We start from the raw sequence: 15,028 nt of genomic DNA, 5'->3' as shown, positions 1-15,028 counted from the left end.
AGATTATAAGTAAAATTTATTAAACTTTTCCAATTTTTTTGATCTTTAAATAGAGAGTTCTGACCGGCAGCATCAAATTTTTGAACTCCCAAATGAGTGTATTCTTTGGGAGTTAGTTCAAGGGCTATTATTTATATATCAGGAGGTCAGTATCAATCCAATGGAATGTAAGAATAGTTTACAATATAGTAATATAATCTACAAAAGGTTTATTAAGCGGTGTATAAATAATGTTTATAATTTAATCTGAATAGACTCGTAAGTCATTAATTTGAAATAGGTACTACTTACGTTTTTATGTCTTGATTGCTTAGAATCTTATTTTATTAAAGTAACAACATGATTCATATCAAAACTGATAATACTACCAATTCTAGTTAGAATAACTTTAACCCCTAAATATATTGAAATTAATTAGTATGTAGCACAAATAACAATAAAAAGTAATTCTTCAAGATACTTTTGTCAGAAACAATCCGATTGGCTAAATGTAAGATGATAATAAACCTAAATAATATATAAACAGTTATTCTACTTCCATAGTGTTAATTCTATCAACAAAAAATATAATCTGGTATTGAGTACTTAGAAAGAAAAGTGGTTGATAAATCAAAATTTTATAAATCCTCAAATTTTTATTTATGTTGTAAATAATTAGTATTGACGGTCAAACCAACAGTGATTTAAACAATCGATCATTGTCTAATCATAATGAAGGGTTATACCCATCACAAGTACTTAATGAGCCTGATACCTACAGAGTTACTTAATATACGATAATATACTTTATATTTTAAACAAGATTTGACTTTAGAAACAGTCTTATGAGATAATAGGAAATACATACACTATGACGGTTAATTGATCCTTTAATTATACAAAAAGAGGTAAGAATTAAAAAAAAAGGACCACGGTAAATATAATTAGACCTAGATACTCAAATAGTGATTAGTTTAAACTAATAACCAAAACAAAAGTCCATTTCCCAACATCGAAGAGTAAGGAAATATAATTTAAAATTTAAATTCATTTATTTAGAATTTTGTTTGATTATGCTTCCCAAATCTACATACTATTGTAAATGATAGATCTTAAATATATAACCAACATTAAACTTAGACTAAAGTACAATATCTACAGATCTCTACAACAGTGTGAATTACTCTTTCTATACATCTCTACATGGATTGAATCAATCATAAAGGTGGTTTAACAAATATTGAATTAATTATAAAGAAATATTGGACATAAAACATTGTCCTATGATTAATCGGTATAACTTACTCAATGGAATATATCAAATTCTATTAAAACTGAGAAACAAAAACACTAAATGTCAATATACCTCTAACAAATTATTGCAAATAGATCGCTAACCAAATATTACCAATGCAGCTCTAAACAGTTATAACAGGTATCTTCCTAAATATTTAAGTTAAAATTAGTAAATATGTCATTTAACCATTAAATAAAAGCAGAGATAATTATGTGCAAATTGTTGATCTAAATATAGTTAGAAGAAATTTATCTAAATAGAATAATGAATCTTTAGATAAAGATCTAGAAATCCGTAGATTCAATAGAACTGAAACCTGCCTAAATCTGATAATGAAAGATGATACTTTTAAAAAGTTCTTTAAAATTGAAAGTATCCTTTTTTTATCAACCCTGATCCCTAGCGCGATAAATGTTATTTACCTAATCAATCAGTAAACTCTATATAAATCTACAATAATGAGTTGTGAAATTATAACTATAAATATAAATATAAATGTGTTTATGTAAAATTAACTAACAGTATAACGTACCCACTCGACACAAAGGTGAAGTTTAACTGCTTTGGTAACGTTAAATATAAGCAACATGTAAAAATTAAATTCAATTATTTAGTCACTATAGTTAGTAATCACCCTAAATATCCATAATGATAAGTAGAATTTTCCTAAAAAGATGTTAGTATACAAGCAAAGTCAGCTACATTAACGACAATGAGGAAGGAATTAATTGTTCCCAAAAAACAGTATTATGATACAAGCTCGATCAAGAAACAGAAGAAGAGGAAATGTAAAATGTAAAACATTTTTATGTGGTCAATTGAACTCCCTTTTATAGTCTCTCCCTCCCCCTTTACTTTAGTTTAGTTTGTATCATACAGTTTTTGTTATCGAATATTCTACAAATATAGATCCTTTAATAATTATACAAGCTTTACATTTCAAAAAGGAAATAACTTAATCTAATAGGTAAATACTTACGTATTCTTCAATCAACTAGGAAAACAATATTAAAGTAAAACAAATAGCCTTGTACGCTAAAGTGTTAGTTGATAAGTTTGCTAGATATTAGTTATATTAATTCAAAGTGTCTTTGACATAATCACGATTACCATTATTTTAAGTATTTTATCAAGTCTTTTTACAGGCATGGCTGACAATATTATCGTGTTCTAAATGTTAGTAAAAGGGTGATCTCTATATGCATTCAGTTATTAAAGTGTGTTCTTTAAAAGACGAAACAAAAAAAAGAGAAGAATTTAACACTTTCAATCATACTTAAGAAAGAAAGAAAGAAGTTGTTGGTTCTTCTTTTTTTATTAATGATGGATCTCAAATTTTACCCCTTAAAAGTTTTGATCCTTTAGTTGGACCACACAATACTATGTTTAGATCATTGACCAGACATTGATTGATTTCAATTGACCATGAAGTATATCAATTGTTTGGGTATAATGTAGTTTATAAAGTTAATTTTGGAATAGATTATATCTTTGTGTATTCTACTTATATGCGGAAGTAAAGAGATGAAGGGATACTACAAATTAAATGTAATAAAGTGATAAATAATATATTATGATATAATCATTCGAATAATGTAATAGGTATTACTTACCATTAATATAATAGAAGAACAAAATATTCCCAAAATTAGACATGATGCAATTTTAGAACAACAATGAGATCCCTGTTGAAAGTAAGTTAGTTATTAACCTAAATATTGACAATAAAGTTAGTTTTTAGATCAGAACACCAACATATCAGTATTATTGCAAAACAATATAGTTCAATTTCCAAATCATATAAAAAACACAAGACAGCCACAAGAAGATCCACAAATAGAGGAAATAATCAATCATTCTTTATGATAAGAAAGTAGTAAAGAAAGAAAAGAATTAAAATTTGTAAATTAAATTTTGAGATTTGTTTGACCGTCATTTTTTGCTGGTGCTGCCAAACTTATAATTATAAACACTACAAAGCCCTACAAACAATCTAATTGTATAACAATGATAAATGAATATATTATATAAAGTGATTAAGTTAAATTAATCTTAGTCTCAATAGGTAATACTTACTATGGTTACTCCTAAGTTATTCTGTTGATATTAGTGTTTCTGATTAGATATATTATTTAATATTCAACATGTAAGTATCATATGTCCTAAATAGTTAGTTAAATTAACATATATAAACATAAATCAACTTTCAAAGGAACTTCATTAACCTAATTGTTGTATTTAGCTTCACTAAAGGAAAAGTTAGAAATAGATTAAACCTAGATATTCAAACAAAATTATTAATGTCAGCAGATCGTTTTTTTTACCAGATTACATGAAGTAATGATAAAATTGGTTTGATCTATTTGTTTCGTCCAATCAATCAGCAATATTCATTAAGATTTTTAGTATGAGTTCAATCAATCAATCACTATGTAAATGAAGAAAAAGGGTTCAAAAGAATTTTAGAAAATGTGTTTTTTTTTGTACCCCTTTAACCTCTTTATTAAAAAGAGGATTTCGTGCTGTCAATGCTATAGAAATTATAAGAACTTTAGAAGATGAATATATAAAATAGTAAATTATAATCAATGTAGCTCAATTGATCTATTAAAGTCTTACAGGGGTCTTTATGAATAACAAACAGTATATCTATATATTAAATTTCAATAAGTTTAAATGAAGTAAAAGGTATAACTCACTCTAATGATCGAGACCCAATGGACGATATCGGCTTCTCTGCACTCTACACCAGTTGGATCTATCATTTTTCTAAATCCACACTGAATCTATTATCCATGCCATATGTTATTATATCATTGATTCAATAGCTGGTTCAATAACTAGAAAAGAATTTGGAAGTGTAAACAAATACTGAATTGGTAGTTTATTAGTAATTTGCTAGATATTCAAAAAGGTTAGTTAACAGTTCAATGTTACTCATCGAACGAACGCCACGAAGACTCTAAAATATCGTAAAAGAAAGAAATCCTAAATAGATATATTATAGTTAATTACTCAAGACTCAGTCATCAAATTTTATCAATCGAAAACAACGAATTAAGGTTACTTATCATAAGAAAAGATTTTATTTTTGATCCTCTTTTTTAATCTTATTGCGTGGTATTGTCAAAATTTTGACACCTTTGAACTATTAGGGATTCCATATACAAGAATCTATATCATTGATTACAATTTACATGGAAATAATAAATAATAAATAATAAACAATATATTTTACTAAACAAATGAAAGATCAAATGATCTCTAGTTTATAACAGTATTACTCACTTGATTGTGTCAATGATGGAAAACACGATACCTTGGAGTTGACGACAACGTAATTTCAGACTCAACAAATCAATAATTTTAATAGAATAGTTAGTAAAATGTTTTCATATAGATATTACGAGTTAAAACAGAAAAAAGAAGGAATTATTAGAAAGCCTGTATTCCAACAAACACAATTCCCAGAATTTACGATTAGGTATCGGTATATTATTGTTTTGAATCAGCTGTCAAGGCTCTTCGTGTTTCTTAGTTTCCTAATCTTGTAAGTAAAATGAAGCCTGAATATTAATATTTGAAGTTAGATGTGAACCCATTGATGTTGGGTCAGTAAATCAATATTGTCCTTACATTAGATCTGGACATACTAGATGAAATTCAAGGACTAATCCTAGGGTTAAACAGTGTGGGCTGAAAGCGTCGAAGGCTTCTCTTGTTTTGGTTAGTAATTTAAACCTAAATACTGTATTAAACCACAGTTTTGGAAGAAAACGACCCAAGAGAGACTATCACAAACGTCTGCACAATAAGCTCATTGATCATGACATATATTTATATGAAGAAGAAGTAGAAAGAAAGTGTTGATAATTTTTTAACTTTTAGCCCCCCTTAATTTTTATGTGCGGAATTTGGAACTATGAATATTATACATCACACCTCTACATTAACAGAACTATAATGATATTAAATATATATTATAAAGTATATAAAGTAAGAACTCAAAATGAGCCTTTAAAAAAGAACTTACATACCTTTAATCATAAATGCCTTCACTGAAACTATAAAAAATTGTAGATAATTTCATGGAATTCCACAGAAGTTCATAAGCACAAAGTAAAGTTAATAAATTTGATCCTAAATAGAATTAATAAGTTAAGTTTCATAACTTTAAGGTGATATAATGATCATACTATCGACATTCTTACTACCCCTGAAATATATCAATTAGATTATTTTGGTCCACACAAATTTGAAGATTTCAGAGTCACACAAAGAAATGACTAGTGTTTTAAAAGACCAATCAAAATATTTAATTTGTTAAACAAATATAATCAGTTTATTGTTCCTAAGTTAGTATAGTGTCCTAAATCATGATCAATCGTTACATTATTGAAAAAATGGAGGCTTTCCAAACAGCAATAGATACGACAGCTGGTCCCTAATAGAAAGAAACAAGTGGTAATAAAATTTTAAGTTGAGATGTTAATTTGTTTTTCTTCACTTTGTTGAGATTGTTTGATGATTTATGATACATCATATTTTTAAAAATATAGTTAATGAATAGTGTATATTATAATGTAATTTAGTTGGAATTAGTTACTACGGTGAAATATCCTTCTAGACTACATTATTTATGAAAATAATAATTATAAATATGTATTATATAGTAAACAGTTGATATTAATAATTAAAGGTATTACTTACATTTATCAACTTCTGTAGATATCCAACATATAGCTTACATTTACATGTCAAACTAGGTCTTATATCATGAGTTCAACATAAGTTGTATAGTGCATTCCTGTAAAGTAATGTGCTCAATTGGTTATATTAATAGTTAGTAAATATCCTATAAATTATTTAGTTATCAGGTTTTCTTCAAAAAATTCAAGTCGCAATCAAATCGCAGGTAAGGCAAAAATCCATTTTAACGTTATCCTAGCTAAGGTAAAAGGTAAATCTAATTTTGATTATTAGATGTATAGTTCGTAAATATTCATCATAGTTAGTTAAAAAAAAGAAATGAATATAAAACACAAGTCGAACCATGGGCAACTACTACTGAAGAAAGAGAAAGTGGTGATAAATTTATTTATTTCCTGAAATTTTTGTACTCCTTAATATTTCAGTTCCAAATAGGGTTTGCGCATCTACAATTTTTCATGCTTTTCTGAGATTGAAGAAAGGGGTCAACTAATATGATATATCACTATTTTACAACGATTCTACAAACGTCTTAATAAATAAATAATAAATACAATATACATTTTCAATAATGTATGTGAAATTATATGAAATCAGATATTCCCAGACTAAATAACGTTAGTAAAGTAATTCCTAGAAGTTGTTAGTTATATAAGTAATACTCTACATCATAGAATTTTCTTTGGACCTTTTATTGGATGTAAGATAATTAAAGTTAAAAGAAGAAAGTGATGGATAATTAAAAGTTTTTGAGGAGTTTGTCCCCCTTTTTATATTCCTCATAAATGTGGTTGAAGGGTCAAAAATTATGAAACATTTACAAAATCTACACTACAAGGATAATAATCTTCTATAAATAAACAATATATATATTAGCCAGAACACACAAAATTACAATATATTCAACTTCTATGTACGATAAATACTAGGTTATTAGTTAAGTTGGATCTAAATATATTGTAACATATTAGTATCAATGCATTAGATGTTTATCTAAGCTTAGGTGGAATTGATATGGGGACTATATGTCTCTAATACGAGTAATCAGAATCCTAATTTTACTAGTTAGTATATGATTCCTAAATAAGCAATGTTTATAAAAAAGACAAAATTCTACTAGTAAGAAACACTAGGTTAGATTTCATCTAAAGAAGAAGAGAAATAAATATCAATAATTTTGAAATGAATGTGGGAATGTCATTTCCTTTTATATTTCAAAAGTAATTTTAACAGATTACAAAAACAATTATTTAAATATATAAACAATTTATATTAATATAACTAATCAATAAGGTATAGCCGAAGAAACTTCTAGATTATCGATAATCTAGAAGTCTTATTGGAGGAGGACTATCATTTTATAATGTCTCATTTATTGGGATAATATTCTAAATGGTTAGTAATAGTTTAAACCCTAAATAATCAAACATGTTAAAGTATAAGTACCATTATTTGGCAGTATCAAATGCAAAACTTTTATCATGATAGTATGAACCAAAATAACTAAACTCCTAAGTAATTTCTAATTTGGTAAATAATAAAAACAGATGAATTAATCAAGGGATCATTTGATTCCAAAGGATTGGAGATCCCTTTTTATACCGCTGGAAATGATCAAAACACGTCCCAAAAGAATCAATTTGGGAGAGGACACTACAAATCAGAGCTTTAACGCCATTAATGCTATAAATTATTGATATACATTGAATACGAACAAAGTAGAAAAAGAATACAATAAATCTAAAATGTAGTTAGTAGATAGATTCCTAACTCAGAATCAACTGTTTTTTTATTGAATCAAATTTTTATTCAACAGAGATTATTGAAAGTGTTAGTTTGAGTTAATAAAATTAAACCTGACCGTGTAATTAAATAAGTAAATAGACCTAATTCCCACTAGAAATTAAAACCTAACGTGATAGAAAAGGAAAAGAGACATGAACTGAATTGATTAAACTGGAGGATATTGATCCCTTTTTATAATTTAAACTCTGAAACATGAAACAACAAAAAAATAGACATCCTACAAATCTACGTCAAACATGTTTATAATATATATATATATTTCCACCATCTATAGTAAATATCTAATTTTCAAAATGCAACTTTTACTAGCTAAAAAGTGTAAGAAAATAAAGTACCTAACTATATATAAATAGTTAATTAAGAATTTTAATTTTAATGTATTATTATCTATAAAACCTCTAACCTAATAGAGCGCTAAAATTTCTTGATATTCTTCCCTGAATTTATATTTTGTTCTAAGTGTAAGAAAGGAAAGTACCTAAATAGATAGATGAATGGTTAATAAATGTTTTACTCTATTCTTAGTTCAAAAAATTGTAAAAGCAGATGTATAGTAACCTTCATAACATGAGTCTAGATATAGTTAGTAACATGATAAATTAAACCTAAATAAAAATGTATCAATATCCTGGTAAGGATATTGGTGAAATCACAGACAATATAACAATTTACAGAGCTAGACAATTATCTTTCTATTTTGACAATGTGTTGAATAGATTAAGTTAAATTGTGTTTAAAAACATTTCGAGTGGGAAACGGGGAACTATTTATAGAAAATGTGTAAACAGAGAACCAAACAAGAAAAAAAAAATGAATTTATTCCTAATCTAGTATATTACTTAAGGTTTATATGAGATCTATTAACATCAAATGATGGTTTCATCTTATGATCTATGAAAAATATTTCAAATTTATCATATTGATGATAGATCACATTTTTTTGCCCCTTAAAACAAAGTTAAATTTGTTACAGATTTCTCAATTTGGCTGTAAAAAAATAAAAAATAAAAATAAAATGGTGATTCACCACACCACATCTCCAACATGTGACAAGTCATGTGATTCTGATTTTTACCCTTTTCAGCCGTTTTTTTTTTTGGTAAATTTTGTTTCTTTTACAATCACTCCCCTCTTTTACACGTAATTGAAATAAGCCTGAAGTACTACTTAATTAAGTAATGATTCATTCATTTCATCTGTTATGATTAAGTTTCTGTTATAAGCTTGCGATGGATTTTACTTTCATTTTACACAGGACATCATCTTAATATAAAGGTTGTGCCATAGTTGCCGTGGTTATTTATAACTTTCTATAGTATTTTTACTATTTCTGACTCATAGTTGTCATGACATAGTAATATTGTACGATTTATTACTCTCATGACATACATAATAGTTATAATATTACGATAACTAACTTCGTTTGGTAAAGTCGGATGGAACTACGAAATTTATTTATTTCTTTTTTTATATTTTGCTGTGGTTATCTTATCTCTGCGCATACACAGTTTTTTGTTACAGCAATTTTTCCGGGTCGTTTAAATCGAGAATCGAAAATTTCACAGTTTTATTTTTAATCTCGAATTACATCTTAAACAACTATGACTATAAACAATAATAAACATTGAATTTTGCATATGACTTACGTAAATCACATAGTTATTAATATTATTCTATATTATAAATAATACAACTTATACCTTATATTTTATTTTCTTGTTAGTTACTCCTTTTTCTTCTTGTATATATTTTCAACTTTAGTGGTTACCACCATAGTACCAATCCTTTATCCACCCACCACATTAATTATTATTATCATATAAATAGTATATTACATCCATTGGTAAAAATAAGTCTTACGCATATTATATAAAAAAGTCATCAATTCTTCTCATCATGGAAGATATTCCCTATCTCGATGAAGATTTAGCTATTGGTAAACTATTCAAATTACCATTGGAATTAATCAATCATACATTATCATTTCTTCCTGCTCAAGAATTATCGAGATTATTCGAACTAGATAAACTCGTCAATGAAGATAATAATCATACTTCCTATAATTTAATTCGAAATATTGGTCTTTATCAATATTTTAATCATAAAGAAATTATCATTACCAATAATTCATCCTCAGTATTCTATGATAATGTTAAATCATTATTATTAAATATAAATCAGTTAAATTATCTTATTAAACATAAAATATTCATCAGTCCAAGGATTATCTCATTTATATTGTTTAATGAAAATGTTCCATCCAAACCATATTCGGAAGATAATTTATTACTCATTGATTTAAATTATTTTAAATTAATTAATTCAAATTTTAATATTCAAATGATCTTTGTAAAAAAATTTAATATCTTTAATCAAATCTTATTAGATAATTTCTTTAATAATTATTTCAATTTATTCCAACAACGATTAAATTGGTTCAGTATAAAAGATCATGTTGATGTTCATTTCGATAATCTTTATAGTTTTAATGATTTGATTAATATTGAGAATTTACAATTACATATGTTCAACAGTCAGAAATTAATCAATCATTTATCAATCCCCTTACCTTCTACTGATAATAGTATTAGTCCTAATTTTTGTGTATTATGTTCCAATTTAAAATCATTGGATTTATCATATAATACCTTAAATGATTTATCTCAAATAAATTTCCCTCCTTCATTAAATTATTTAAATTTATCAAATAATAATCTTATTAATTTGAATAATTCAAATTTCAATTGGAAGAATTTAACTAATTTAAAACATTTAAATTTAACTAATAATACCCTTGTTAATTTAAATTTATTTGATTCAACCAATGAAACAAACATTCCCACATATGCTCTTGAGAAAATTGATCTTTCAGGAAATAATCTTATCAATTTAAAATTCCTTTCCCCTTCCGAATACTGTTCATTATTCCAAAATTTAAAAACCATAGATTTATCAAGAAATCTTATTACAAATCTAATTAAATTCCCAACATCATTAACTAATATCAAATTAACCGGGAATTACCTCACATCATTAAATTATAATTTCAACCCTCTTGAAATCTTTCCCGAAACTATCCATACTTTGGATTTATCTTATTGTAAATTGAATAATATTAATGATCTTGAATTTAATTTACAAAGAAGATTATCTCATTTACGCAATTTAAATGTCGAAGGTAATATCATCCAATATAATAAAATGTAATCATCATTGTTCATTATATACTTCATATCCTCTCTTTTATAACTAGCCTCCTTTTTATAGATAATATAGATTATTAATATAAAACTTAAATGTACTTTGCTATAATTTTGCATCCGCCGTATAGCGCTTATAATTTTGTTTTGAACATTGCGCACGACAATGACACATTTTATAAATACAATCAATCCCTTATACAAAAGCCATCATATAATTACACCAATTACAACCAATTATTACAACTACAATCTCATCCATCATGTCAAAGGCCTTATGTTGTTTTGCATTTGAAAGCTTACAAAATAAAGTAAACCATACTACCAGTACCAAAATCCCCTTATCAACTTACTTCCATCAATTATCAGAATCATCTTCAAATGTCCCATCATCAGCACCATTATTCATTACTTGGAATCAAAATGAAAAATTAAGAGGATGTATCGGAACCTTCCAAGCCCAGCCGATTGAAACCGGTGTCAAACAATATAGTCTTATCGCAGCCTTACAAGATCATCGATTTTATCCTATTCTGAAATCAGAATTAAATCTGGATTTGAGTGTATCAGTGACATTATTAGATAATTTCATTCCGATTGAATCAAGTGAAGATTGGGAAATCGGATTGAATGGATTGAAAGTATCGTTTGATTTTGAAGATCAACATTATTCCGGTACTTTCTTACCATCAGTGGCTGAAGAAGAAGAATGGGATAAAGTTACTACATTATATTATCTTCTTAAGAAGTCTGATTTCAATTATGTTAAAAAAGATAAAGTGTTACTGTTCTATGCTAAGGGGTTGAAAGAAGGATGGATGACTTTAACAAGGTATGATGGATTGAAAAGTAGTTTAAGTTATGATGATTTTGTCTCCATTAGAGAAGATATTAATAAGTAGACTCTACTACTAGGGTTTTGGTTTATTTTGCTTGGTTCGGTTCATTTTGGTTTAGGTGTTTTCTTTTGGTTCATTCATATCATATTCATATTCATTATAGTTTACTCATTTTATACTAATTAGATATTGTATATACAATCTCTTCTTCTTATTATTAATAACAAATTACTATTACTATTATATTATCCGCTCTTTACCTGCGGAAAAAGATTTAACCCCAGATTTATAATATTTCCCGGAAGTAGCCCCCACACTGAAAAAAAAAGAAGACTAATATCAAATCAGAATTTGTAAAATCTTATAAATATCCTGCAAAATCATCAAAACTGATAAATTCTGAGTTTTTTCATAGTATGTTGACATTTATATGATACCAGTTACAACATGTCAGCTTCAATATTAAAGAAATCAGGCTCAGATATAGTCATCCTCGCTGCTCAAAGAACTCCCCTTACCAGATCTGTTAAAGGTGGTTTAGCTAAATTATACCCTGAAGAATTATTATATGAAGTTTTAAGAGGAACTCTTGAAAAATCAAACATTGATCCAAATTTAGTTGATGATGTATTGATTGGAACTGTCTTGCAAACTTTAGGTGGACAAAAAGCATCAGCTTTGGCAGTTAAAAAAGTAGGATTCCCTGTAAAGACCACTATAAATACCATTAATCGTCAATGTGCTTCTTCTGCTCAAGCTGTAACTTATCAAGCTGGTTCATTAAATTCAGGTGAAAATCAATTTGTAATCGCTGCTGGGGTGGAAAGTATGACTCATGATTATTTCCCTCATAGAGGTATACCGGTTAGAATCAATCAAGCCTTTAAAAGTGATGCTAGTGATGAAGCTCAAAATGTTTTAATGCCCATGGGGATCACTAGTGAGAATGTGGCCTCTAAATATGGGATTTCAAGACTTGATCAAGATAAATTCGCCGTTGAATCTCATTTGAAAGCTGCTAAGGCTACTGAATCAGGGCATTTCGCTAAAGAAATCATCCCTATTAGTGCTCGAGTTACAGAATTGGAAGATCCAAATATTCAATATAAATTAATTGCTCAAGATGATGGAATTAGAGCTAATTCCACCGTGGAAAGATTATCCAGTTTAAAGCCAGTATTCACTGAAGATGGAACCACTACCGCTGGGAATTCATCACAAATTTCAGATGGGGCATCAGCTGTATTCTTAACTACTAGAGATAATGCAACAAAATTAGGGATTAAACCAATTGCTAGATTCATTGGATCAGCTGTGGCAGGTGTTCCATCAGCATTTATGGGTATTGGACCATCAGAAGCTATTCCTCAATTATTAAATCGTTTGAAATTATCGACATCTGATATTGATATATTTGAATTAAATGAAGCATTTGCATCTCAATCAATCTATTGTATTGAGAAATTAGGTCTTGATTATGATAAAGTAAATCCATATGGTGGGGCTATAGCCTTAGGTCATCCATTAGGTGCTACAGGAGGTAGAATCGTGGCCACTTTGATTAATGGTTTAAAGAGTCAAAATAAACAATTGGGTGTACTTTCAATGTGTACTTCTACCGGTCAAGGGTATGCTGGTTTAATTGCCAATGAAGATTAAAATGAATGATAATACCATGTAGAAAAACGTATATATATAAATATATAGATTAATAAAATTGAAATTAAAATTACGAAAAGAAATAAAGAAAGAAAGGAATAAAAAGTAGCAAACAGCAATAACGTCAATTGAGAGGGATGTATTCATAACCCTTCTCAGATGTTAATGGAGAAATTTATGAACTCTATAGATTAAATACACATCTCCATCATAACAATAAAAAAAACTAGATCTCTTTTTTTGATAGTTTAAATTTTCTGATTTTTTTTAGTTTTTAGTTTTTATATTTTTCATCTTAGAAAACAATTTAAATGTTGGTGATGTAAACCACTCCATAGATGAAGAATCCACTTAATACTGGAATAGTGAAATTATCATCTAATTCAAATAAATTAATAAATTCAGAGACACTAGCGATAAATCCACAAACTAATGAAAAAACAAATAAATTTAAATGACTTGTTTCAGGTTTCCAAAAGATTTCTTCAGGAGTATCAACAATAGTATAATAAGCCGGTATGAAATATCCATAAAGCACATAACAACTTATTATACCAGCGAAAAAACATGCAATTGAACCTGCTAAGGATTTACCCTTTGTTATTTGAGGAGTATATTTACCAAATTGTCTACCAAAAGTAGATGCAGCAGTATCAGCCCAACTTAAAAGTAAAACACTCATGACACTAATATCCTTAGGTAAGAATGTAAATACAATGAGTACTCCAAGAGTAAACCAAAGTGTACCATTAAATTGATTAACTTCTTTATCTCTGATTATAAACCACATGAATTTAACCACCAGTTTATTTATTTCTGGGAATTGGAAACGAATGATATCATTAAGGAATATACCAGCCAGTATAGTAGCGATTGGTGGAATTAATGCTTTATGGTTGAAACCTAAAGTATATAACCATAATGTAACAAATCCAATCGAAGAATGGAATAATTTTCGAGGTATTTCATGTTTAACTAAAAATTGACGAAATTTTTCTGTTTGTTCGGGTATTAGACTTGAAATGGAACTATTCTCTGAATCAATTACTTTAGTCTCTTCTTTAACATCATCATCACCATCAATAGATATGATATTCTTCTTATCTATCTTCTCATACTCATCATCATCTTCGCCTTCGCCTTCTTCTTCCTCATCTTCATCCTCTTCCTCCACATAATCTAAATCCTCCTCTTCATCACTCACAGTAGTAGTCTCATTATACATATACGTAGCATCTTCTTCTTCGAGATATGAATCATTCTCATCCAAAGACACAAGGGTACGTTTGGAGATGCTCTTAGGTGTGGATATATTAAGGGTGCCCTTCGCAAATTTCACAGGAGTACCTGGAACAGACCGAGTCATGATATTTCTGAAGTGTTATATCAATGTTAACCACTATATATACCTTACACTGTTATCTGTAACGTTGTTGTTGAACCAGTGTAAATTAAACTAAAGCAATAATCAAACCAGTTCTATCAAATAACAACAACAATAAATTTAAATTAAAGCAGACAAAAAATTTGAATTCCCG

The 15,028-nt window shown here is 27.7% G+C and overlaps 4 protein-coding genes across 4 annotated transcripts; 3 read left to right on the top strand and 1 right to left on the bottom strand. All coding sequences in view use genetic code 12, as the record gives it.

Moving 5' to 3' along the window:
• The first annotated feature begins 9,312 nt into the window (after window positions 1–9,312).
• On the top strand, window positions 9,313–11,127 carry DFJ63DRAFT_216506 (uncharacterized protein). The gene has a single exon (XM_064904113.1). The coding sequence runs from the start codon at window positions 9,689–9,691 to the stop codon at window positions 10,997–10,999; it is 1,311 nt and encodes a 436-aa protein (XP_064760483.1). The 5' UTR covers window positions 9,313–9,688; the 3' UTR covers window positions 11,000–11,127.
• A 128-nt stretch (window positions 11,128–11,255) lies between these two features.
• On the top strand, window positions 11,256–11,894 carry DFJ63DRAFT_289275 (uncharacterized protein; the record flags this gene model as incomplete). Its single annotated transcript, XM_064905217.1, has 1 exon — window positions 11,256–11,894. The coding sequence occupies one exon, from the start codon at window positions 11,256–11,258 to the stop codon at window positions 11,892–11,894; it is 639 nt and encodes a 212-aa protein (XP_064760482.1).
• A 192-nt stretch (window positions 11,895–12,086) lies between these two features.
• Window positions 12,087–13,644, top strand: POT1-2 (Pot1-2p). Its single transcript, XM_064904114.1, has one exon. The coding sequence runs from the start codon at window positions 12,279–12,281 to the stop codon at window positions 13,488–13,490; it is 1,212 nt and encodes a 403-aa protein (XP_064760481.1). The 5' UTR covers window positions 12,087–12,278; the 3' UTR covers window positions 13,491–13,644.
• Window positions 13,644–15,021, bottom strand: DFJ63DRAFT_216601 (diacylglycerol kinase). Its single transcript, XM_064904118.1, has one exon. The coding sequence runs from the start codon at window positions 14,854–14,856 to the stop codon at window positions 13,798–13,800; it is 1,059 nt and encodes a 352-aa protein (XP_064760480.1). The 5' UTR covers window positions 14,857–15,021; the 3' UTR covers window positions 13,644–13,797.
• Window positions 15,022–15,028: the final 7 nt, after the last annotated feature.

This window comes from Scheffersomyces coipomensis (assembly GCF_036884675.1).
Source record: "Scheffersomyces coipomensis strain NRRL Y-17651 chromosome Unknown DFJ63scaffold_6, whole genome shotgun sequence".
Classification (NCBI taxonomy): Eukaryota; Fungi; Ascomycota; class Pichiomycetes; order Serinales; family Debaryomycetaceae; genus Scheffersomyces; species Scheffersomyces coipomensis.
Note: the sequence above shows the minus strand (reverse complement) of the source record. Positions and strands in the feature narration are given on the sequence as shown.